We start from the raw sequence: 26,617 nt of genomic DNA on the forward strand, positions 1-26,617 counted from the left end.
CTTGTAAAAAGTCATGTAGAGAGGTGGATTTGGAAAATTTGTTGGATCCTTTTTGGTTGCTATAGAAAGGTTATTGGATAGATTTTGGAGTACTTAGGTTGAAATATTTGCTTCTGCATTAGGAGAGACGAGGGGCAATATCATTGAGTCTGCTTAAAGATACAAAGATTGTCGAGTCTTTGGCAATATTGCACTCATATTGTTTAAAGTTTAGTTGTTTGTTTATTAGACAGCTTAAGCCTAAGTATTTTTAGACTCAATGATAAAAAATATGACAATAGTTGCATTATGAATGGAAGTTGCTATATCCTAGAGTATATTTGATATCTCCTCATAGTCAAGTTTCACTAATAAGATCAATTGTGGAAGGGATTTTACATTTTTTGTCAAGATAGGGACTTTGAGGCCTCATCACCTTGTTAAGTAGTGTCAACTTCATTCACCTAGTTAAGTATGTGTCAACGTCATCCACAAAGAGGACCTTGCTAAAGTTTTTTAAGGTTTTTTTAAGGAACTCTTGGGTTTTAGGAAAGGCAAGAGTTCTCAAATTTGGGCCCATATGCTTGTTTTTAGATTTGATTTGATGACATGGTGATTGGTGTTAAAAAATAAGGGGGAGGGGTTTTTAGATTTGATTTGATGACATGGTGATTGGTGTTAAAAAATAAGGGGGAGGGGGTGTAGAACGTGGTGTCTCCTCCTTCCTTCCAAGGTGAAGCCGTGTGTTTTGCTAGTGTGTGTAGCAGGCCTTTTTCTTGTGAAAACTGAATTTTGAAGTAGTTGTTGGAGCAAATTGTTAACTGCTGAAAGGATCTATGTAGAGTAGTTTTGGTCCATATAGAAAATTGTCTAATTCCCAGGGTGCGGCTTGAAATGTGCCGTAGGACCATAAAGTTTACCAATTTGTTCATCCTTTCCTTGAATGAATTTAGGCAATCAGGTGGCATTGTTATCCTTAGAAGTGGGGGACAATCCAGGGTATTTTGGGATTTATTGATATCACCTTGTTCGACTTGTCCATTTGCCTCAGTGGTCAACTGGTTGTTGGTGATTGGTTGGAGTTGTGGGGTAGAAGAGATCTCTTCTAGGATTGATGGAAGATCCTCTGTGTGCTTGTCGTCCGCCTGATGTGAAGAATTGGTTTCTCGGTGAAATTGGGGGTAGTATGCGTGTAGGAAACTTGAGAGGTCCGGAGCGACCCTAGTGACTAAGGCTGCTGCTTCCTGGTAATCCATTTTGGAGAAGGTAAGGCTAAGATGTAGGTGGTTCTTTATGAGGTTTTGCCTTGCTATTCTTCTCCCCTGAATCTGATTCCTAATAGCCTAAAAAATTGCGAGGTCCAAGTCCCCACCGTAATCTGCTTGGTCACTGTCCACTCTATTGGGGAGGGGATGTTGAGAATGTTGGGATGTGAACCGTAGGTGGTAATGATTGGACCCCTGAGAGTTGTATCGGAGTATGGCAGTCAACATTCTCAAACGTATTAATGAAGGTATTAATTGGAATGGAGGGTCAAGGGTTACCTGTGCGTGCATCGAAGTCCAATACCTTGGTGTTTCCGTTGTTGGTGTGGGGTCCAGCTGATGTTGTTCCTTCAACGTTTGCATCTTCTTAGTGGCTCCTCGCAGAAGTGTGTTGCTCTTGTTCACTTCTCATAGTCTCCGTGAGTCTTCCCTAGGAATGATTATCAAGTGGTTGGTGGGTGCTCTTCTACATCTAGTAGATTCATTTGTTGCTCTTGTACTTTCTTGCGGGATTCTTTCCTGTGCGCTACCTATTGGTCCTGCTACTGTTTGACTGGCAATTGATGTACCCTTCAATGGTGCTATGGCCCGACCGACTAAAAACTTTTGGTCCATTTTGATGAAAAGGCGCAAAATTGGTGTAAAATGTTTGGCTAAGGATACACTACACTGGTGCGAGTGCATTGCTGTATTGTGTCATGTATTCTAGCTCTAGATCTGCGAGATTCAGGCATGGACTGCGGGCTCAACCGTCGCTATGGGGTTCGGAGATAAAGTCTTTGTTGCTGAAGCACTACGGTCTTGTGTCAATTGTGGCGATCCGGCTACGGAGTGTGCACACCAGGGACAAGGACTTCATCCTGGAGTTCTTCCTCTTGATGGATTGTGTGGAGAGCGAGAAGCAGCAGCAGATGCTGAGCTCGCTGTTGATCACAATGCAACACATCTGTCAGAGTCTGCTGACTTTGAGCGATAGGGAGCAAAGGGAGAGCTGCGCATCAACGCGCTGACAGCCGACCTGTTGTCTGCAGAGCGGCAGCGGTAGATGATCAAGAACAGGGAATTGGCAGCGCTTTTTATTAACTCTTCGATTTATTACGGGGGTGCGGAGGGAGCAGGGTGCGGAGTGATTGCTTGATCAAAACAATTCTCTTTCACTTCATGCGTAACAAAAAGGCGGATTCAACACACAATATTCGCTTCTATCCACATTCCTAGAAATCCGGATCTAGGTCCAGGAGTGCGGCTCTGAATTTCACGGAGCCCCCCTTCAGCCGAGTCCAAGGCAATTATCCAATTTTGCAGCCATCAACATCTTGGTCTGTCTCGGCAGCAAAGTGGTTTTTCCAATCCCATGAAAGAAGTATTGGCGGCTTCGTAGAGGTGCTACATTGTCGATTTCACATTCGACCTTAGCTTGTAAGTTGTGTCTTGTTCATTTAAATGTAACTCAATCAAATTGTCCGTCTCCGAATAACCATATTTGAAAGAAGCATTCGAATGAACCCTTCATATTCTTAACAGTTGTTAGTAGATTGAATACTGATAAAAAGTTAAGTGACTGCATGTCAGGAGAATTCTAGGGCGAGTTTTTTCGGGAAAAATTGTTCATCTGAAGTTGTCTGTGAGCAGAATCACCGTGCTCACCTGAGACACCGCACGCACATAGTGTCGAACAAGTGGCAAATTGTAGCACACGTTCTCAACTCCGCAATGACTACCCGGGAATTCGACGAGATTGTTCGCAGACTTCGCAAAGATGCACTTGGGACACCAGTTTCCAAGCTAAGGGCCTCGATGATATACTCGTCCATTCAGTACCAAAATTCATGTGCCAAAATGCCACAAACCCTTTTCTCTCAATGAAATGACATCTTCCCTAATGCAGACTGAGCGCACAAAGCGTGTCATATTCATGAGATTTTCACTAGCCTCGAGACAATTAGCTCCAATGTACAGTGTGAAGTTCAGGCCATGCGTGAATGATCAGAGGCCATGTCAGAGAAATTTTCCCACGTTGATGAAATGTGGAGTGTATACCACATGCTTGACAAAATGTTCCTGCTTAAATGTCGGATAGTACACAAGGAAACCTTCGAGTCAGTATATGGAGACAATCATTTTTGGTGCTTTAAACATTGAGGTCCGCAGATGGAGGTTAAAACAAAGGCTAGATTGTGCTTTTCGCACTAAAGAGACAGTCATAGGATTAAGACTGTAGGAGAGAATATTTCGGAGGGAGAAAGTGACGACATTTATAAACGCGGTGGAATCTCGTTCTTCGACAGATGAATTAAATAGCTCAGCCATGAGTTTTTAGGTGTTCTACACGTCCTGAATGAATTTTAGCCATCGCCCGCTACTTGAATCATTTTATGGGGTGCATGATTCGATGTAGAAAAATGAAACTGACTGCCCCAGAAGAATCCGGTACGAATGAGCCCTTCATCCAAGCAGCTTGTCAAATGATAATTGCTGACTACGAAGAATGATGGCCGTCCCATGGCAACTAGCATATTGCGGCCTCACTAACTGAGAGTAATGATCTGTGCACAAGTACATACATAAAGATGGATAGACTCAGTAGTAGCCCTCCTGCTTAGTCAGCTTCAAAGAAATATCGTGCTCCTTTACGCGACCTGCAACAGTGAACCTTCGTCGTGCGATAACGGAGGATTCGCTAAAACGCTTCGTGACGAATGCAACCGAGAATACGCCTGGAAGAAACGAGTCTGTCGAAAAGAACGATATTAGGATTAGAATTCAACCCCGAGAGTCCTTTTATCTCTAGAGAAGAATGATATGTTGTTCTGACTTCGACATTCTTCGCTCTAAATTAAAATTGGTTGTTGAGAAATTACAGCAACTACACACCGACTACATGCTATTTCCATACAATCTTTAACTATGTCGTTATCAATGCTACTAGTCGTTGAGTTTATTAGTTCTATTAAAATCAAATGACGCTTATAGATAGAAAACCTGAACATACTTCCAAAGAAACTTCATTGCATCAGCAAGCATGCATCAAATATGACAGAAATGATCTTACCCATTGAAAAGCTGCTAGCATCCACCAGCTCCCTTGCAAACCGAAGTGACTAGCATCCTTGCAAACCGAAGCTGCTAGCATCCTTGCATGCAGGTCTCTGACAGCCTTCACAAAACATATATTACGCTTTTCAGGAGTAATTGTCAAACCAAAAGAAGTGCTTATCATACACTTCAGTCCATACAGAATTATTGAAATCTAACGATGTCCTAAAAAGTGACATCTAACCATAGTTCACACTAATTAAAAGCCACCCTCGCACTGATGAAATCAATGAAAGGCATGCTAATACTCCTTCACAACCTTGATTAATAATCGTAATCGATGCACATTAGAGGACGAGTATGTACCATCTATGCAGACATGCATCCAATATTCACGAACTAGATAGAAAGTAGTGTTGCATACCAGCAAAGTGCCCTCCAGAGAGAGTGTAGGTGGAGTAATCATCAAGCTGAAAAGGAAAGGAACAGACACTAAACGCATCTGCAAAATGTTAGACACTCTTAATTAGCCACTCGATCACAAATTTCACCACATCAGTGTTTTTCGAACATTTTTGAAGGTCAAAAGGCGTGAGAATGCGAACAAAACTGGGGAATCTGATGTCATTTGAATGTTGAAAAAAATAGTACGAACGCAACAATCTACCCAAAAACTGACATCAAATCTGCTCCACCATATACCTGAGCGATAATACCAAGGTCTTTTGTAAAGATTTGAGGAAAAAACCAGGGTACTGATATAGCGCAGCACCCTGGCGTAAAACCGACAATAATTCCGATCTTCATCAAGGACTTCAACAAGTCTCTTGCCTGCAAGGTCATCCATATCGCAAAATGCAATGTCGAACTCAGAACTAGAACCTAAGAAGAGCAATCAAACGCAGATTTCATATTCTGAGGACAATTCTTGTTCTTCAGAAAGGCTGAACAGAACTGCAAATAAAACCAGCAAGGATCGTAACGCTTACAAATTATTGCGGCATTATGATTACCTTCTGCAAGTTACGGTCAACACCACAGATATGGGCAGGCATGAAACACTGAGCAGTTTGTGCAAGAGGCTCTCCCCACGTTGTACAAAGGATATAAAGCCCCATCATCACCTAAAGTCACAAAGCATGAACTCAAAACACCAGTAGGAGGGAGAATTTCAAGTAGGTAGAACTGTATCCTTTCAGTTAGCGTGCAAAGCGTGTTTACAAGTTCATGACTTACCATTTGAAGTGATGACTTCACAAATTATACTAAGACTTAAAATTGTACTAAAACAAACTGAAAAAAAACTTGCGTGTAAAGATTTAATGTATGACGTGTCCAGCAATACCTGATGAGCAGCTAGGGTTACCGGTCCCAACGATGTTGCCAAGAAACTTATAATTGTGTAAAACAATATCTTGTTAAAGAGCCAAGATTAACGGGTTAGAAAAAATCATTTTATTGAGCAAAGTTGAAAAAATCAAGATTATAAAAACTAGAGCTCCAAAGCAGAACAGAACCTTCAAACAAAAACAATAACTTCAAGAATATACTCTATAGACTCGGAGGCAATCCAAAACCAGTAAGTACATCATAGCTCATTACATTGGACACCATTGTGAGCGCAATAGGTGCAGCCAAGTTAATTATGAAAATAATTTGCTTAAAAGAGGGTGTGTTGATTGCAAGAGTGTTGTAACCCTTGTCGTTCAAGGACTTGAGCATCAAAATCACTGCAACGTACTGCAACAACTCACTAATAAATGCATTGTGAATGTCGCAATGAAATTTACACACATCAAAAAAAATAACAAGTATATAAGGATGTAAACAAATATGGCACTTTCGAAATTCAAAACATATCGAGATTCAAAACATAATCATGTGACCTTAGCCTCTCTTTTTACAAAAAATTATAAGAATTATAGAAAGAAGTCTGCAAAATCTGTTGTACACGTTACCAGCAATTAAAGTAGCCGCCCCAAACCATGTGAACAAAAGCATGCCGATCCCACATGTCAAAGAGATAAATAGAAGTCTAGAAAGATGTCTGCAAAAGGTTAGCAAATAAAAATAACCAAATAGTTGTAAAAGAAACCCCCACCAGGTTAAAGAACACTTGGGCATTTAATAAAAATCCATAATCATATAATGTGTTATAACACCTATACATTCACATCACCTAGTGGAGACAGAAGTTCGCAATGTAAAAGAACCTCACTTTGGATATCAATTGGAACCTTCCTGTTCATCTATATGGGAATGAATCACCGATACATCACTGTCGGAACGAGCTCGCCGTAAGCACGGAAGCTCAACCATGGCTGGAAAGGATCTCATACTAACCTTCTGAGCAAGAGCAGTGGCAACAAGATTAGAAGTGGCCACAGAAAGGAACACGAAGATGTAGCAGGCTTGATCGCATAAACAGTTCCCGGTCTTGTGTGACAAAAACGAGAAAACAAAAAACCAACAGTAGTCATTGTTTCCGTTGAAGGAAAAAGAAATAAGAGAATGGCCATTGAACGAAGCTCCTCACTACTTTTCATAGAACCCTCCGCATTCTCTCACTCAATCTTCAATACTTACCTAGGGCAGCAAGCTCCAAGGCATTGTTGTTTCCAACAACAGACGTATCAATCAAACTCACGATAAGCCCAGATAACCAAATGCCAAGTGTTGGACCTACAAATACAACAATCTCCCGTAGTTGCTCAAGCATATTCTTGGATTCTACTATAGATAATGAGCCCTCCTCCATCACTTGTGCTTCTGGGGTGGACATTACATCACTTGCGGGTGTAGTTGTTGGTAACAAGAAATTTGCCATTTCTGTCACCATAAGGCTAGGCTCAACTGATGAGGTGAGTGGCTGGAGTCCATTAAACAACTCACTATGCTTATCTACTAATTCTGTTTCCTTCAAATCCACCACGCCATTATCACAGGACTTTTCACCATCTTTTTCGAATCTTTTTAAGGCATTCGCAACCTAGGAGACCATTAAAGAAGACACCATCGCAGAAGAAGGTTTCTCTGGAGCAATTAACAACTGAGCAGGCTCATCAGATACAGGCCCCTCCGTCGATGATGCATCCAGCGCTGATGTGATTAGAGATGCATAGGTTTCTTTCCCGAAGAATCCTCCTTCGTCAAGTGCAGATACTGACTGAAGTATCACATTCTCGGCATTTTCGATAGACCTCACTACCTCGATACCTGCCTCAGAAAAAGAACTGACGACCATGGCTGGCGATGACTTTGACATCACTGAATCGACCTCATCCTGTACTGGCTCTGACGAGCTATCTACAGCATTTGTTTCTGAGCAGAAAACTACCCCCCTATTCCGACTCAGCTGCATTGTGCCTGATCCAATTGCCATGGCTTCCTACTCCACAACCCAAGCTGAAATTAGAACCACAAAAAGTCACTCATAGGCGGAGTGCACTTACAAAAAAAAGGGAAGCGAACAAAGTAATTGAATGGCGATCACTACTGCAAGACGAAATAACGGATACCCCCCGATGAGACCTTCAAGCGCACATAGCCTCTCTGACTATCGAACGTATTCAATATACCTCTTAGCAAAACTCAGACAAATATGTTCATTAAAACTTTAATTGCTGTTGCAAAACGGGACATCTACCACTATCTAACCTTCACAAGCTAACCTCCCGTGATCAAAACCACCACGATGAACCATGCATCACACACTCATTGGAGTTCGCGTCCCCGACGCAGTAGACAGCACGAGTCATCACACTCGAACGCCATCACTCAATCTAAAATCCAAGCTATACAGCTGCGCTATAAAAATTCACCTCGAGAACAACCAAAAACTACCGTAGTAGCCGAGATCCTCTTCACTTGACAGCCTTGGACAAAGTTCTGTTGAATTACTGCGCGATGCGTACAACAACTGCAGGTCTACCTCCCCGACGGTACCCTATGTGCACTCCAGCACTCAAATCAGTAACAATAAGGAAATTGCGCCGTGTGAGGAAAAGAGAGAAGAGCTAAACTGCCAATTGGCGCGGTAGGCTGCACAGCTGCCTCAGACGCATGACATAATTGGTGCAGAGTCCGACGCTTGGAGACCAAGGCAATCAAGAGGACGAAGACGAGCTTGTCCGCAAGAACGGATGTCACGAGCTTGAGGATTTGGGTTCACTAGTTGTTTCTCTTCGACCCTGGATTTTTTGCCATCTCATTCACCGTGGATGGTATCTTTTTCATTCGCGGGTGTCGAAGGATGCAAAACATGAAGGATTGGACTCTTTGCGATGTTCATATCCGGATTCCGTCATAAAGGACTTGTTGTTGCTCACATGCGTATATCAACTTCAAGGATACCGTTTCGCAATGACTGAGCATAGCCAGTGTGCAGGGTGAGGTTATTGACAAATTTGCCTTGCGTGATGAACAGAAAGAGCATTCTGGAGATAATGGAGCAGCATGAATCAACCGCTGGTGTGAAAGTCCGCAAATCTTCCGGGACGTATGCAGGCACTTCGTATTGACACCTCGATTCGGTGTAAGGACTCCCGGTGGCAAATGTGGCATTTATGAGTGAGCATTGCAGCTCGGAGTCAGCTAGGTTGTGGCCATGGCTGGGTTAATGTTGAATTCCGCTCATTGCTTACACCAGTTATGTCAAAGTAATCAGGAATGTTTGCATCCTTGGTATGTTGCGTCAACCGTTTCCAATTGCGCTTCGATGTGCTCGAATTCGGGATTCAGTGTAGGAGGAAAGGTAGGGATCAGCACTCGGGAATGGCCTGCTTCTAGGGGTCAGGAGTTGAAATGGAGGACACCAGCTGTTGCGAGGGCGCCTGCGGATGAGGCAATAGTAGATGCGAAGCGAGTAATTGATGAGATATTGATGAGCAAAGGGGTCAACGGTGTGGGAGGTTTGGCGGAGGTTTCCTGGGCATTGTATGCGGACGAGAAGACGAAGGGATGTCTAGCAGATGCAGTGAAGACGCTAGGAGAGTGCCGGGGGCAAGACTTCGGTGAATTTCTGAAATCCATCGACGGGCACGGCATTTGGGAGGTATTTTATGCACCACATATTACCAGGTAAGCTTATTGAATTCACGAGTTCGTTATCAGTTGCAGTACAACGTAGGGCAAGCGTCCTTTAAATGCTTTCCGCCACTCGCGTTATACAATCTTCTAGCACACACAGAAATGCACGGCACTGACCGATTGATGAAAATGCACGGAATATGGTGATGTTGAAACATTTCTTTCCATTTTATTCCAATAACTTCGATATTGACGTAATGACTTTTGCTGGTTCACGCTGCAGATTAACCAGCGCAGTGGGAACGCAAATAAGGCCGCTCCGGTATATTCTAACGGACTCTGGCTTCATCAGCAATGTGCGTTACCTAAGTCCAGTTGGAGACGGGTGGCTTAGTGCTGCAGGGGATTATGTGGTACGAGATGGTCGAACAGTAGAAATTCTATTTGATTCATTCTGGTGGGACATTGGCCGCGATAATTTGCAACCTGACCCCAAGGGCAAGGTATCTTTTTCTCCACCGACCTCATTCTTGTTACACTCTTCCTCAGCCAATATTCTTAGCATTGATTTCACGCAGGAATTTTGTTGGAAAGATTTATTTCACTAAACACTGAATATTATCAAGTGCAGGGGAGCATTGAAAGAACGCTTGTGAATATCACAGGAAAAGGTGCCTTCATTCCTTCATTGTCCATTTATCCTGTGTACTACGCAGATAAAGACATTATCATTTTCGAGTTCACTACACTGGGAACTAAAATTGCTGCTCGAAAGGTCGGGCCAGCAGCAGTTGTGTAACGCCAAATTCTGTAATGTTATTACTGTTATTAATTTGTGATATTTAAGTTCAGACTTCAGGTGGATGTTGAGATTTGTTAAATTTCTCGGTGATGAAGTATACAATCGCATTCTCTATTTATCAAATATACGAAAATGTGAAAATTTGGAGTGAAAGGACACACAATAAGTCCTAGTTCCATTATACTTCTCGTCTTGAATGTTATTTTGTGGTGAGATACTACGCTTGGGAGTCAGACGAACTAACTCAAATGTGTAACATATTAAAAACCGATGTACCTTTACAGCAACCGGCAGTTATACCAAATCTGGGGTCTGCTTAGGTCTTAAGGCAGTATTCACATTTCAGATGGAGGCTAGGCTGATGCAGAATAATGTTGCCTTGTTCCTAAAAATGTGGAGTCTGCCTACGTCCCAAGGCAGTATTCACATTTCAGATGGAAGCTAAGCTGATGCAGGATAATGTTGCCTTGTTCCTATAATGGCAGAATACGAGCAACTTTGATCGCGCTAAAGCGGATCTTACTAAAAACGTAACCAAAGCTTTGTCAGTAATAGGTTGCGAAAAAATACCTTGAGTAGAGAGTATACTGGCCTCGGTGTCAGTTCATCAAAATTGACAAAGCACTCGAAGTACCTGAGAGGTCCTGATGGGAAAACACCATACAAGGACGTGGTGCTGTGTATCTATGTTTTCTAGCCATGTGGTCAAAGAAGTAGAATATAGACAAATGAACAACTGCTATGTCAACACCCTATTGAATTTGAAATTTTCTTCTATGACTGCATAGTTGATAATCTGCAACCTGATAAAAGTAGCCTGCTGTAAGAATTTGAAGCTTACTGTCATGGAGCTACAACGCGCTAGCTACGTCCATAAAGCAGAACGAAGGCCCAGGACGATGCTATCAAGGTCAAAAGGAACGGCGTCTTGAGCAACTAAGTAAAAAAGGACGCAGCACAAGCTCTTACAGGGTGTAATTCAGGAGCAATAGTGGGCGACACTGATTCATCCGCATCTCATTCACTGGTTAGATTCACCTAATTGAACTTATGCTGCAGACTAACTATGGGGGTGTCCTTTCTATATGGCTAGTAAACACTTCGATGGCACTGAATTCCGACCACAGAACAATAAATGAAAACTTTGAACAGTAGACCGAACAAGAGAAGCGCAATACAAATAACTCTCCCTCACATGCAATTATTCAGGTCTGCATTCCCAATCGCTTGTCAAAAACTGACCAACCCTACTATAGAACATTGAACAGCGAAATAACACTAGTTGCAGAATTCTAGCTACAAAATGAAGCACCAGCTACGCCTTTCACAGATGACCCTGGAGGAACTTAATCAAGCACTACCTAACCAAAAGCTACAGGAAGAGTCTCAACTTGTTTGAAGAGCGGAGTATGACTATGGACTGCAGCCCACAATTTCTCAGATAAGCCCTCATCTCCACCACTGCTGCCCTAAACTTCCGTAAGAATTGGTAAGACTGCTTCCTGGATCACATCAGACCACACGGGCTACGCTCTCTTTCGTAATCAGACCACCCATACTACACTCTTCTGGCTAACACTCTTTGATGTGTACAAGTAGTGACTATCCATACCAAAATGTGAGCCCGAATTAGAAAACAGGCTTCACGTTTCAACTAACATGTAGAAAACCTGGTTTAGTTGACTCCTGCAACCTACCAACCATATTTGATTGATAGGCACAGCACACCAACGTATGAACGAAGACGACGGAGACGGCCCTCGACTGACTTCTGAGACGACACCTTGACCGAAGAATGGTACGCCCACGCAACCACTTGACGTACGAAACTCTGGGTACTCTGGACTTCGTTCCACCAGACCTTGCGACGGACCAACACACGGCATTTACTGGAACAGTGCCATACGGAACACAATCAATAACCATTCAAGGGTCATCATAATCAAGAAAAAACACTGTTAGCACAACTTCTGAAAGAGAAAATAAAATTGTCATCAGGTATTAATAGACTAACAGTATAAATGACCCCATACATCTGCAACAAGTTAGAATCTTAAAAAAATAGAACATGTGATGAAGCTCAGATGCCAACATCCAAATTGATGACTTTAGAAGTGTGGGAAAAAAAATCCTGGCTCATAATACTATCAGGTTAAGACTAATGTGGTTACATGCAATTCTACCATCCCGCAGATACTGACAGGAATTATTTAAAAAATGCCAAGCAGAACCCCTCATCCCAATAAATTAAGCATGCGCCCAAAAGCAATCAACCCACAATCCTCAGACCAGGTCTTCCGAGTACAATCAAACCTCTAGAGAAACTTCAAGCATTAAGGCAGAAAATGAACAAAATGCAACACATACTACGAAACTTATGACCTACATCGTGCAATTCCTTCAATAATGTAGGTTGCTACAACGAGGTGACACCTCATTTTAGCAACTTAGATTACCTTTAGGGTATTAATTTTCGGTTCACTGTGTATGCTTATCATTTTACCTGCGATAACATTGAAACATGAGCTTCACAAACCTGATCAGTTGGTGGTGGTGAGGAGTTAGCCACTGGTGGAGCCTTCGACTCAGTTGGTTTGTCAGCGCCACAATTTCGTCTATTGCATTTCACCCGGAATGGGTAGTTCACGTTACCGCATGCCTCACACGTCCAGCTCCCATCTGGAGGAGGCCCTTCTGCATACACTTACAAGTATGTAATTACACAGTTCACTGGAAATATGTAGTTCTTCCCTGCCAGATTAACTGAATAAATCCATCAACTGAAAATGATAGGGTCCTAGAAAGGTAACGCTTACGAGTCACAGGAGGAGCTCTAGGAGGAGGACCGTTATTGAATCGGTTCTGCAGAAACGAAGTAAAGCATTAGTTACAGTTATTCTCTGCCTTAATTGTGTGATCATAGGAAGAGAGATACAGTACACAAACTTCTGGACTGGGATTCTTGATGTAGAGCCTAAGACACAATCAAATAGAATTGAAAACCGATTGACATCAAAATTAATCAAATGAAGCAACCATGTGAACAGGATGATCGTCTCACATTCTCAGTTGGCTTTGTAGCACCGCATTTCCGCATGTTACAAGTAGTCCTGAAAGCAAAATTCGTATTTCCACACTTTGGACATATCCAATCGCCCTCCGAAAATCCATCTGGACCTGTTCAAACAAACGAAATGCTGGATGAATAACTCCATTAAAAAGAAGTATGCCGAACAAAGAATTCTGAACTTGGAAAACCCAATTCACGAGCTAAATGTCAACAATTTTGACTGTCACAATAAAACCAAGAAGGAGAGCCAACCATGCACTACATTACATATAACTATTGCCTAAGCTTCATTCCATTCGGAGAAATCGAACACCAAATCGAAAGAGGACGTCAATGATCTGAGGTAAAACGAAATGTGTACCTCCTCTGCGCTTGCGTGATCCATTTTCGTCTCCGTAATTCCCTGCTGCTCTAGGGGCCGGGATCTGCATTGAATCCATTGGCTACAGAGATAGAAGTTGGTAAAGACGCTCAAAGAAACCAATTGAGATAGAGTAAACACAATAACCCAGTCGCTACAACATAGTGGATAACGAGAGCATACAATATAAACGTACAAGATTGAGCTTCCAAAATTAAATCAACAAGAGTCTAAATAATTTGGTACAGGTAAGTCCGGTTGCTTACAGGAGGACCCATGTTCATTCCGAGATTCATTCCGTAGGCATCCATGACGGGTTGAGCGCCATAGGCTGGTCCTGCAAATTGCACTGATAACATACCAATGTTACTTCCGCTTGTACCCTCAGAATCACACCGATTTTAAACTACAAAAGCTAGGAAAAACAGTTGTGCAAGAGGTGATAAGTCAGCGATACTGCTCTATTTCTGTTTTCATGAGTAACCATAGACGGGAGCAATCGCGACTACTACCAAGAAAAGCGTCAAGAAACAAGTTAAGAGAAGGTCCAATCCCATTACGAACCTCCGCCAATGACTGCTCCTGGAGGAGGATACGATGTTGGCCTGGAGATCTGTTGATATGATTGGGGATTGTTCATTGAAGCACCATAATCATAAGGGACTGTTACCGTCGGTTGTTGAGGCATGATCATAGGAGCTCCATAACTAGTAGGAAGTCCGAGCGAAAGTGGAGAAGGAGCACCAGGGCCACCCATGTACATTGGTGCAGGAGGCTGGTCATACACAGCAGGTCCCAAAGGACCCCCAATACCTCTCTACAATTCAACAATCAAAATTCAGAACAAGAACAAATCAACCTCAAAAATAACATGCATCAACAAACCAATCCCACATTGAAAACGTCTTTCTTCGAAACCTAAGCCAATGAGACTATAACTAGAGTGCTTGATTACCTGACCACCGTCAACAGGTTTCGGAGTTGCGCATTTGCGCATGTTACAAGTGGTTCTGAACGCGAAGTTCACATTACCACATGAGGGACATGTCCAATCACCCTCACCACGCGCTCCCGAATCTGTGTTAGTAACAGCGGAATATTCGTCAGCCAAAGATCGAAGTGTATACCCTTACATCCCGATTAAAAGGTAACTTCAATATTTAACACGATTGTGGCTGGTCAATTGTAAATGAAATTGAAAAGAACTAATACAGAAAACCATGCATATGATACATGAGTACCCACAACTCACCATCGGTACGAGCTCGTTTGGGCCCATTAGCTCCACGAAAGTCCGCCTGTTTATAAAAGAATAATTGGAGTATAATCACTCTGGTTAATATGGATGACATTGGAATGTAAAACTTAAAGAGGGAGAAGAAAAATGAAGGGGTCAGATACTAAAAGCTTCGTATAACAACTAAAAGATATAAAGTCTCGTACAACCTGCTCACAACTTTCAGGTAACCACGTCAGCTGTAAATAGTTTTCCCGTCACATAAAAATTACCTGAAAGTTTCAGGTAAGTCTCACCTGAAGCATGTTTGATATCCTAGTGCTTTCCTCGCTATGAAAACACCAAGAAGAATGTACTTCTACGCCCTTTCCTGCACAAATAATCGTCCGCAAAAGAGCTTTACGGAAATACCAGAACAATAATTAGAACAATGTTAATTCGTCTTTATTAAAACGAGTGTGTCTGCGATAAACATGTGTCGACCTCAACGCAGCGAATAACATAAAGCTAATAAGAGACTTCACGGACATAAGTAATATCCCTACAACCTGCCTGTTTTCGCCTAAATAATAATGAAAACTCTGTTTGCATCCTCGCGGTGCTTCAATCCAAACCTCCCTCCAGAAAAAGGGAGCGAGGCAGGTCATACCAGAAAGCCACTTACGACTTGCCCTAACCGTTTGCAAACCGATCATTGATCACAAAATTTAAACCAGGTTTCACCAAAAAGTCATACTACCTGAACGACAGGAACTCTACAAAAGCACTCATCACGTCTTGAAGATACATATTAGCATATTTCGGTAACTCTCCCTTCCGTTTGTTTTCCTTGAGACCACAACACCTGGACATAAAAGGTCTAAATGAGGTAGGAGGGAGGGGAACCGCTACGGAAGAACGAGAGTAACCTATCCCTAAACTACTGGTAAGTGCCTGCACGAAAGCCGCCTCGACTGCAAAGATTACTAATGTGACGGTAATAGGGTTTACAAACCCCAAAAAATGGTCTAAAGCATTTCTCCAACGTTTCTTGCACTGCTTGAACCATAACAAGAGAGCACGACTGCACACTCCCCAGAACAAGGACTCGCAAAGAAACCTAGCATCCAGCCAGCACAAAAACAGATGACTAACGCTCCTCTCTGCCTATCGCCCCCTCCTTCCTCCTATTCCATGTTCAACAATCCGAAGTCAAAACTCTTAAAGCGACCAATGGCTCAAGTTAACTTACCAAATAGCCACCACCTCACACAACCAGGCACCGGGGCGCCAACAAACTCTTCTTCACACAAAGGCAACCTAGACGCAACCAGAAGCACCAACGCCGTTCTTCACAGCCGCGAAATCCTCAGGCCACTATCAGTCAGAAATTACGACGAATAGAGCGGAGGCACGACGAAGATCAACACTGGTAACAATCCAGAGCGCTCCTCGAGACGGACACAAATGGCGAGAATAAAGTCTCCGTCGACAGACTGTAAGCGAAGCAGAGTCGGGGCGCAGCTTCGAATTCGGCGGAAAACGGGCCACACGCAAACAGTCTGGATCCCAGAGAAGGCAGACCAAACCCACCAGAAGGTGACTAAAGGCTTATGAAATCTCTAAAATCGAGCATATTTCGTTATGTTCCCTAATCTAACCTGTATTCGCACTGTGGCATCTACGTTTTATCAAGTTTGTCCAAGTCCCGTCGAGAAGGATGTTTTCGGTCGATTTTGGCACTTCGACGACGGCATAACCGATTTTCTCGTTAATCTTTGGATGAATCTTGAAGGATGATGTCTGTTCAAATGGTCCTATTATTTATTTGTATCATATTTTAATGATTTTAATTGCATTATTTATTTGTATCATATTATTAAAACTATATTTTTAAAAATTAAATTTGTTTACATACGCATCCATTTTTTTTAAATATCACATAAGCACAACAATGAGATCATTTTTCTAAAATGATATTCAGACTATAAAATTTTAATGTAAACTTAAATGCAAAAAACAAACTATAATTAAAATCATTGTAAAAATTTTATTTATAAAAAGAAAAAAAAAAAAAAAAAAAAAAACACACACACACACACCAAATTTAGAAGTAAAAGAAAAATCATACATTTTGAAGGAATGAATGATTAAAATGTTATTATATAGTCAAACAATCAATACTGAATAGGTAATAGTACATTACCTATATATATATATATATATATATATATATCTACCAAACTAAAAAATAGTATAATTGCTAAATGTAAGGCTCTATATTAAAATGTATGGTCAAAAGAAGATTTAAAGGAATAAAATAAAAATGAAAAATTAATTGGTATGATGGATCAAATAGTACTGATATGAAAGATTTTTTTGAATTGTAAAATAAGTAACATATAGTGAAAATGTATTTATATACTTTTGTAGTGATATGATATTATGTAGAGACATTATAGCTTTGTAAGGCTTATTATGAGGATGTTTTGAAATGTATCAACTCATAACATAACTATCAAATAGTGTTATAGTTAAACTTAGTTGTCTTATATAGATTATACAAATATACCAATTGATTAAAGTTTTAGAAAATAAATTGAAATTTTTGTACTATGCCGTAGCAACATATTTCACTACTTTAATTTGCTAGAATCAACTAAGATGTTGTTTTAAAAACAAATGTTATTATAGTCATCATTGCAATTGTAATCTAATGTCTAATGTGTCTCATAGTGAATCTTAAAATAACCACCTAAGAATACTGTGAGACTTATTAGACCTAAATTGTGTGTAATTTGGTGGCATTCTATAGAAAATCATGTAAATTTTAAATATGTATCATTTTTAATTAAAATTCAGATATAAATTTTGATTTCATTATTATTTTTTTTATAATACATTCTAAAGTGAAAATGAAAAATAAGATAAATATGTAATGATTTATTTTAGTTCATTTAGTTGTATTTAAAAATAAATCAGCAAAGATTTATGACATTAAATAGACTAATTTCAAATCCAATAGTCATCAATGAGATAATAAAACAAAATTCTGGTTTTTTGATATACATTAACATAATGTATAAAAAGAAAAATTAAGAGCAATAAATATTATTTCAGATGCTTTATATCATACAAAAATAAATAATGATAGAAATTTTTGTATGTTATTAAATTCATTTTAAAACATAAAACTTATGTATTTTGGCCAACGTCCAAGAAACAAGAATAATACATTAAGTTGGTGGAAAAAAATAAAAAATAAAAAAAATAAAAAATAAAACTAAACAACATCAATTAATTAAAAAGATGACACTTCAAAAGAAGAGGCACATAGAATAATTAAGGTTACTATAGTTATTTTAGAAATCATTTGTAGTTCATTTTGTTTAATTTTACTTTTTATAATATACTAAAATAAAATAATAATTGAATAAATTTAAATATATATATATATATATATATATATACTTATACATACCCAAATTAAAAAAAATATGTTCATTCTAGATATGATGTCTAATGAAACAAATATATATATATATATATATATACTTTAAAATAATCATATTGCATTGATTGTAATAATCAATTATCAAATAGACAATTCTATACATTATTTCAAATTTTTATTTTGAATTCGATTAAGTATTTAAAAAATAATAGAAAAAATTGTTCTCAAGTTTAAAAAAACTATTTTCAAGGCATATCTGCATCATTCATTATTTTAATTGTTAAATTACATACAAAGCTTTTTAAAATAAATTCAAATGATAGTCCTGAACAAGGTTTGCTATTGAAACAATTGACATCTTGGATCTTCTAATTGTCATATATGCTAAAAATTATATAGAAAAGCATTAAAAAAAAGCATAAAGAAATAAAGATAAGTACTAAGTAAACAAAAACATGATTAAACTAGGAAAGTGTTTTTTTTGCCACTTTTGAGCAGATTTCTTGCTAAACAACATTTTTTATGGCTGATTCATTTTTATATACATTTGCAATATTCATTTAATTTGGTCTACCAAAATTAATTTTTTTTGTGATTTTTAAAATATAACCACCTACAACTAAAAAAATATATACATTTTAGATGGATATTTTTGTGTTTCTAATATATTTATTTTAATATTAAACTATATATACACTATTTAAGTAAAATTTTAACATTTATAATTAAGAGAAATAAAATTCCATTTTTAGAATACAATGATTATATATATATATATATATATATATATATATTTTTGTTGATAAATCTATGCAATATTACATTTAGTTTGATAATGTATTATTACAAATTTATTGTTAAGAGGTTGAAAAAAAAATTAAAGTCAATTATATATATGTATATATATATAATAAAAAATATTATTTTAAATGGTGTGGCATGTATATATGGTAATTTTCATATGTTTTTACATAATAAATACATTTTGCTTGTAGACAACAAAGCTAAAAGAAATAATTTGGATAATAAACAAATATTCTTTTATAAAATTATATCACTTTAAAGGATTTATATAAAATTGGTGTATGTATTTGGATCATAAGAAAAAAAAATTAGAAACTTAAACATGAAATTGTTTTGTTGTAGGTACAATATAGAATATAAATGTAATTTTAACTAATATTTCAGAAGATATTTAATTAAAAATAATATATATATATATATATATTTATGATTAATGGTTTATTTTTGAATTAGCTTTTATCATAGAAAAAAATATGATTTAACAATTACTAGTAGTAGATAATATTATAGTATTCATTGTTAAAATAAACATGTAACAAATAGTAAAACTCGTAATCTAATTTTTAGACCGAAGTAAATAACAGATTTTTATGTTATTTGTTCATCTACAAAATTTATTAATTATTTGATGAAAGTCCTCTTACTCAAAAATACATCTGTAATTACAGTTATTAAAGATATTATTTTTTTTTATTTTTTATTAATAGATTTGTATATAATATTATTTTAAAAAAATAAATTGAATATATATTTTTATATTTGGATCTCTTATGATGTATTTGATATAAAATAGTGCAAATATGTAATAAAAAAATTATGTTATATATATATAGAGAGAGAGAGAATAAGAGAAAGAAAGAGGGAGGAAATTTACTCTTTTTTGTAGCATAATTATAATCTTTTATTAATATGTGTATATATGTCTTTAAGGAATTTTTTTTGAGGTATTTTTTTTAAAATAATATATCTATTTAAATATATTTTATATCTAATATCAAAATTTTAATATTAATTATATAAGTATATGAATAGCACTACAATAATTTCATTAAGCTCTATTATGCACAAACGAACATTGTTATATACAAAAAATGTATAATATTAACTAAAATAGATACACTTGTATAATCAAAGTTAATGTACTTGTGTATACAAAAGATATATTTTTTTAATAAAATTATATAGAAGATATATTATAATAAAAATAAAACTAATATATATATATATATATATATATATATTAAATACAGCATGTGATGTATGTAGTATTTTGTGAATTATTATAACAACTATTCTTCCTTTTATTTTTCTATCTTATACTTGAATGTTGACATTGTCCTAATGTCACGGACACAGAAATACAGACTTGAGATCTAACAAGAAGTTCAAGAAGAACTGGCAAGAACTAGATTAATCAGATGAATACAAGAACAACACCAAAGAGGTGAACTAGAGCTCCAAGAGATGTGTTGTCGAGACTGAAGAACTCTTCAGCCTCGATTCCAATATATACTCCTATTTAGAAAGCTTCTCAAGCAACTTCTACCAACTAGGAAGCTTCTAGAAGGTTCCAGAGACTTGCTTCTAGAAGGTTCTAGAAACTTATCTCTAGAAAGTTCTAAGGACTATGTCCCTAACATCTTCTATCAACTAAGAAGCTTCTAGAAGATTCCAGAAACTTGCTTCTAGAAGGTTCTAGAAGCTTGTCTCTAGAAGGTTCTAGAAACTTGTTTCTAGAAGGTTCTAAGGACTATGTCCTTAACACCTAAATATTAATTTTAGTAAGAAAGAATGAGAGAAAATGTACAAAGCAAATGACATTGTAATCACTTGCAATTTGTATAACACATAATGATATATGCATCAAACTTGAAACACAAATATTTCTTGGTTTGATAAACTATCTTTCAACAAGAGTTCTAGCCATAGACATTAAATGAAAGAAAAACAATTTATAATTTAAAAAATTAAAAAATTGGATCGCTTTCTCTAGCTGCAAAGAGATCTCTTCAACCTCTTTCACAAGCACGTCTCGCTCTGATAGCTCTTCATTCAGTTTCATGGAAAATTTCTCTGGTTCCAAGAAAACACCAGCAAGTTTTATCGACAGTTCGCCCAGCTTAACCGATTGGTCTTTGAGGATGTTTGCAAGCAAGCAGCAAACCCTCTCATAAGTTCTCAGCCGCCAAGAGAAGTACACTACCCGCTATAAACTCAGGGTAGAACAAGACGAACATTATATTAACAATGCCAAATGATAATCCAACTAAAATGTGTCCGATAATGAGCACGTCAGTTCAGAGTTACCGAGTTGCCCAGACGTCAGGATCACTCTGACAAGTGTATGGAATTTAAGTGAATTTTTGGCAGAGGAACCTTTACTGAACTAATTGGTTTTTTGTTTTCGAAGCCATCTCGGAGAGGAGCGGAGCTGATTTCACTAGTCCAGTAGTTACCAGCGCTTGCATCCAGCTAAACAACGAGAATATCAATGGTTTGCGTTAAGAATGTGAACGATAATAAGAACGATGATTATGACTTCAACGGCAGGAAGATGCTCAGTACTATCGAACTAAATTCAGCCAGTTCAACTTTACAACTGAACTTTTACAAAATGAGCCTTGTCAGAGCAGCGACGAGAACTTTTACTAACATCATGGCCAAATATAGGTTTTCATCTGAGAAGCAGAATTCAGGCTTTGTTACTGGTGAGGTGTCGAAATCATTGGCAACGAAACTGCTGTCATCCCATTCCTTCTGAGACACCAAATCAAAAGAAGATTAAATGACACAGTAACCTGTGATTTCAAAGCATACGTAAATAAAAGGGCAAAACATCTAAGCATATACAAGTGTGTTGATATAATTGAGAGACAGAAGTATCCAGTGAAGATTTCATCATCAAATTCTTTGGAGAATCTCTGATGTCCTGAGTAGAATGCTTAGATTTTTTTAATGCGTCATCTCCCTCAAGCTGCTCCCATGAACCATTCAAGTGTTCCTGCGTCTTTTGCTGCAAATCCTGGTCCCGTTTTACTACCATATTATCCATGCCCTTTGGATGTGCATCTTCTACTAACTCAGTAGTCAATCCGTTCTGCTGCTCGGGCCAAAAGAGTTGACTGCTCGAAACTAAGCCCCTCCGGATTCTAGAAAATTCAAGCATAGAAATTACTCTTTCCTGTCCCCACCATCAAACAAATCTTTTGCTTCGTGCTGTAAAATTAAAAATGTTCCCTTCTTCTCCTTCTACTTCTTCCTCTTCTTCTCCTTCTACCTCTTTTCCTTTTTGATAACTTTATTTTGAATTTTAAAATTTTATGATTTTTTTCTCGCAGAACGAGACCTTTATCTGAACAATTTGAAGTGAAAGGTAGAAGGGACGATTTTGTTAAATCTGAACCGTTTTTTGGACACGTTCTCGCAGCCAAATATATAATCGCTGTTTGAAACAATGAGATAAGAGACGGGGGAAAATAACAGAGAAGACGTCAAAGATGAGTGATAAAGATCACGCAGTGCAGGTATAAAATCAAATTGTAGAAGTTGGGAATCTAATCACCCCAGAATGACCGGGGATCGTTTGTGAATGAGATGATGATACAGAGTAGGAAAATTATGAACGAATGTAGGTAAAATTATCAGAACTGCTAAGCTATTGAGAAGTTTTGATCCATATTGCTAATAGATTCCATTACATGGTAATATAGAAATCAGCCCAGAACTAGAGCAAGTAAAGGGCAAACAATCGTGCATTAGAGGTTTGCAAGAGGCTTCTCAGCCAATTTTTGAGTACACAGTGGTAAAGCACGCGCACTGTGCAAAATGAATTCACGTTTGCAACCAGTACGACTCGAGTTGAACAAGAAAGTTTTCCACTCTCATCAGCGCTGTGTCGAAGATCCATGTACTTAAGATCTTCATTAATGGAACCCCTGGTTATACCATCCTCGATCGCCCTCCCATCATCAACCTCCTCCTGACTGTCCATCACATCAACAAAAACCCGCATGATGTGATCCCTCGATACCTCATATAGGCCCCGAAACTTGCAGGGTCTTCTTCAGCTCCTCCTGACATAGTTGATATCTCGGCCCTTCTTCTTCCACTTTGCACGTTTCAGAATCCTGCATCTAGCTCCACCGCCCGTTAACTGAACTTCCGAACGGCTCGACGTCCACACGCGACGCAAATGCACAACTGGATCGCTTGAAGGCTCTGTACCGATTTGTGTACAGATACGAAACGTAGACATGCAGGTCCCGGACAAGCTTGTGTTCTTTCCCGCCATAGTTAGAATGGCTTTGGGAATCAGCAAAAACCCACTCGCTCGCTCTCTCTCTCTCTCGCTTTCCCGCTCTCGCTGCCTTGTCATGACGTTCAAATTCAGTCACACCGCCAGCATTTAGGCGGGAAAGAACACAAGTAGAACCTGTCAACATCCTGGCCACCTCGACACATTTCCTACGTGGCAACATTGGTCATGAGTTAGTCCACTCACTTCACCTGGTCTTAGATGTGCTCTTAGGTTAGAAATCCAAAAAAGTAGCTTATTAAATAAAAAGTTTTGGATCTACTTCTTTAGATAGTATTGTATCCTTAGGGGGAAGATTGTCAACCTAATTTAATTGAGAGGTTTCCTATTTTTATCTTTTGTATTGGTGAATGTTTTTTGGAGGATATTTTTGGAACTGAATGCATCCTTGCGTATGAATTGAGTACACATTTTTTTAATATATCAATTAGGTGTTTCAAGTATGGTTATGTATAAACAATAGTAGAAATAAATTTTATTACTCAAGTAATGCTAATAGGCTAGATATATAGATACATATCTATAGATATGTTGTCTAGAGTTACTTACTAATTTCCAAATTTAGTTCTTTTGACAAAAATTGATCATTGGGATTAAAAAAATACATTTTGATATAGTAGAAGTAAAAGTAAAATTTCAATTAGCATGATGGAAATTTTAAAAATTTTAAAAGAAAATTATAATTGGAGTTTTTAATTTTTAATATGAAAAACTGAAACAACAATGAAACAATCTGAATTTGATGTGATTATTTTAATTTCCAATTCGATTGTTAAGAATCATAATATTGCATATGTATGTGTAATTATTATATTAAACTTACTGTTATTATATACTGGTCCAAATTCAATGTAAATAGTTTGACTTAAACTCTTTACTTTATCTATTTACAAGATACATTTTTAAATCTAATTTTCATTTAACTAACCATGCAGCAAAAAAAAAAAAAAAAAAAAAAAAAAAAACAGAAGTAAAAACTCTTCAAATATATATTTTCTAATGTACTGAATATGAGAATTTGATCTAATCTACTGAATCCGATGCGAGATCTAAAAATTATTATCATTTTGTGATGTATGAGAAACTTTCACTTTTTTAAAAAATATATATTATTTCTAAATAAAAATAAAAATTCTATGTTTTAAAGAAGTGAATTGTAAATGTAGGAATTCTGATCATATATATATATTATTTTAAATGTTGCTGTGTGATACTGTAACACCTCTATGGACATGCAATTATTTTATTGAAGGAAAATATTTCATTCAAAATAATAGGTTAAATGTTAAAAAATAAAAAAATAAAAAATTCAGCATTATCACAAAATGCTTATTATGAGAATCATAAAATTCAAAAATTTTATTTTAGAAATAAGATTTGTAAAAACGTAAATACTATGAGATGAATTAAAGATACCTAATAACACTTCAAGTGAATATGTTATGTGAATCAAGTAAAAAATATAGTTTTAAGAAACTTAATTCAGGATTAAGTTTCTTAAAACCATATTTTTTACTTGAAATAAAATAATGCAATATTACGTACATTATAAAATAAACATTGGAAAATATAAAATTTAGTGCTAATGGAAAAAATGTCTTCTTCTTACATGCAAAGAAAAATTATCAATTTTGATAAGAAATTATTGTTATTATTATTATCATGAATTTTTAAATTTGTGTAGTTTTATTTTATTCAGTAATTTGAAAGAAAATTAAAAATAGATCATTCTATGGCACTCATGCAAGAACTTTATAGCTAATTTTGTTAGATTTTTATTCGAGTTTGGAATTCAAAATTCAGTCGAAATTTAGTACGATGTAATTACCTCTTCTAACCTAGAATTTACTAAAAACATTCTATAAATAGTACATAAAATCAAAATTTGTTCATAGTTTTCTTGTAAATAATTATATAATTTTAAATTCTCTTAAGCAGTCTTAGAAGAGAGAAAGAAAGAAACAAACCCCAAAGATCCATTCAACTAAGCAACGTTATATCAACATACTCGGAAGACTAGAAAAGTATCAAATTATAAAATTGTATTTGAGAATCACACATCACTAAGAACAATCAGCTCATGTACACATTTGCAACAGTCATTTACAAACCCAATGTCTCATTTTTTTTAAATCAATTTGACTTGAAAAAAATTCACAGTGTGAAAAGGATACACTTAGTAATAATAGTACCTCGATAATAATTAGTCTGCAATCGCCTTATATTATTAAAGAGCGACAGGTTGGTACAAGAGAACGGCACTTTGATTCCCAGTTGCAAATTTTCAACCTTGCCAATTGGACCCCACCTTGAAATTAATGTCGAATAAAAATAAAAAAAATAAGTGAATTATGCTTTTAAATCTAAATATTTCGTGAACAATACTATGAAGATAAAAAGCTCATAAACCAGTCAATAAGCAGAAACTGCGTGTACTTGTTCAAAACAAAAGCAAAAAAGCAAAAAGCAAAAAGATAAAAGTAAATCAAAATTTGAACTCTGTAATCAAAGTTTCCACAATTGAGCAACTTTCGGAATATTCCGAACACGCAGAGAAGAGATTCCAGGAATAACAGTTCATGAACACGTGGAAAAATACGATTGGACGGATCGAGTGTCAGAGGATAGGAAAGAACCGGCTGCTCACGCCTGGAGGCGGAGACTCATAATCCCAGATCATTCATCCACATACGGATGAAAGACATCGAAACGCCATGAGAGAGGATGAAAGATAGATATGTTTGAAAAAGGCCCAAGATCGGAAAAAGCAAATGAGCAGGGGGAGGCAAGGGGATGGAAGGGAAGGGAAGGGAGGAGGAGGATATGGCCATAGCAGGCAGGGGGCGAACCTGCTCCGCATAGAATTCTGTTCTCTCGTCCAAGCAAATTGTGGGCGCCATGGGGGACCAGGACGAGGAGAAGCATCCTATCCTTAGGCCCGCAGCGAAGTCGTGCCAAGTGCCGCTTTGCGAGAGCGGATCCGAGAGCGCGACCTAGTCTGACTGACCGAGAAAAAGCACCCTAAAAAGTAATACGCCAACTCAGCACCTTTCCTTCGGGCAGATGGAATAAGTGCGATGAGAAGACAATACGGATGTTTGCCCTCTAAAAAAAAAATCGTCTTCTGCCCGGCGTCCCGTGCAGGAGGGTCCGCGGCAGTCGGGCTCTTCCGGTCCCTACACGTCGGTGTCGGATCGACGGCTGGCAAGAGTGCGAGCCTGTTTCTCGGAAGGGACGATTGCGGAGAGTGTGGGTGAGTGAGTGAGTGACTTGGTTGGTATCACTCG

At 37.7% G+C, this 26,617-nt stretch overlaps 3 protein-coding genes and 1 long non-coding RNA gene across 15 annotated transcripts; 2 read left to right on the plus strand and 2 right to left on the minus strand.

Annotated features, from left to right (window-relative positions):
- Positions 1-1,126: 1,126 nt before the first annotated feature.
- Positions 1,127-3,574, plus strand: LOC149989370 (uncharacterized). 3 transcript variants are annotated; one of them, XR_016502538.1, is made up of 2 exons: positions 1,127-2,627; positions 2,817-3,574. It is a non-coding gene; the product is annotated as an uncharacterized LOC149989370 (long non-coding RNA). The 3 variants fall into 3 exon arrangements; XR_016502539.1 differs by having other exon boundaries at positions 2,314-2,663; XR_016502540.1 differs by having other exon boundaries at positions 2,386-2,663; positions 2,877-3,574.
- On the minus strand, positions 3,475-8,412 carry LOC112281430 (protein DETOXIFICATION 46, chloroplastic). 4 transcript variants are annotated; one of them, XM_073533570.2, is made up of 10 exons: positions 6,867-8,412; positions 6,499-6,626; positions 6,239-6,327; positions 5,883-6,020; positions 5,626-5,694; positions 5,294-5,404; positions 4,983-5,111; positions 4,705-4,782; positions 4,297-4,401; positions 3,475-3,976 (listed from the first exon to the last, which is right to left on the minus strand). In XM_073533570.2, the coding sequence occupies exons 4-10, from the start codon at positions 6,000-6,002 to the stop codon at positions 3,875-3,877; spliced, it is 714 nt and encodes a 237-aa protein (XP_073389671.1). In that variant the 5' UTR covers positions 6,003-6,020; positions 6,239-6,327; positions 6,499-6,626; positions 6,867-8,412; the 3' UTR covers positions 3,475-3,874. The 4 variants fall into 4 exon arrangements, with proteins under 4 accessions (XP_073389671.1, XP_090105721.1, XP_024373713.1 ...); XM_090249595.1 differs by having other exon boundaries at positions 4,983-5,024; positions 5,061-5,111; positions 6,239-6,626; positions 6,867-8,385; XM_024517945.3 differs by having other exon boundaries at positions 6,624-6,716; positions 6,867-8,311.
- A 445-nt stretch (positions 8,413-8,857) lies between these two features.
- Positions 8,858-10,159, plus strand: LOC112281429 (uncharacterized). The gene is made up of 3 exons (XM_024517941.3): positions 8,858-9,359; positions 9,592-9,811; positions 9,940-10,159. Exons 1-3 carry the CDS (start codon positions 8,887-8,889, stop codon positions 10,105-10,107), a joined length of 861 nt encoding a protein of 286 aa, XP_024373709.1. The 5' UTR covers positions 8,858-8,886; the 3' UTR covers positions 10,108-10,159.
- Positions 10,160-11,370: 1,211 nt separating this feature from the next.
- On the minus strand, positions 11,371-16,213 carry LOC112281427 (ranBP2-type zinc finger protein At1g67325). 7 transcript variants are annotated; one of them, XM_090249593.1, is made up of 11 exons: positions 16,010-16,213; positions 15,075-15,148; positions 14,794-14,839; positions 14,497-14,618; positions 14,106-14,358; positions 13,808-13,890; positions 13,542-13,605; positions 13,172-13,287; positions 12,927-12,972; positions 12,647-12,804; positions 11,371-11,999 (listed from the first exon to the last, which is right to left on the minus strand). In XM_090249593.1, the coding sequence occupies exons 2-11, from the start codon at positions 15,081-15,083 to the stop codon at positions 11,997-11,999; spliced, it is 900 nt and encodes a 299-aa protein (XP_090105719.1). In that variant the 5' UTR covers positions 15,084-15,148; positions 16,010-16,213; the 3' UTR covers positions 11,371-11,996. The 7 variants fall into 7 exon arrangements, with proteins under 7 accessions (XP_090105719.1, XP_090105717.1, XP_090105718.1 ...); XM_090249591.1 differs by having other exon boundaries at positions 13,542-13,623; XM_090249592.1 differs by having other exon boundaries at positions 15,075-15,175.
- Between the last annotated feature and the right edge of the window lie 10,404 nt (positions 16,214-26,617).

Source organism: Physcomitrium patens, chromosome 4, assembly GCF_059467195.1.
Source record: "Physcomitrium patens ecotype Gransden chromosome 4, ASM5946719v1, whole genome shotgun sequence".
Classification (NCBI taxonomy): domain Eukaryota; kingdom Viridiplantae; phylum Streptophyta; class Bryopsida; order Funariales; family Funariaceae; genus Physcomitrium; species Physcomitrium patens.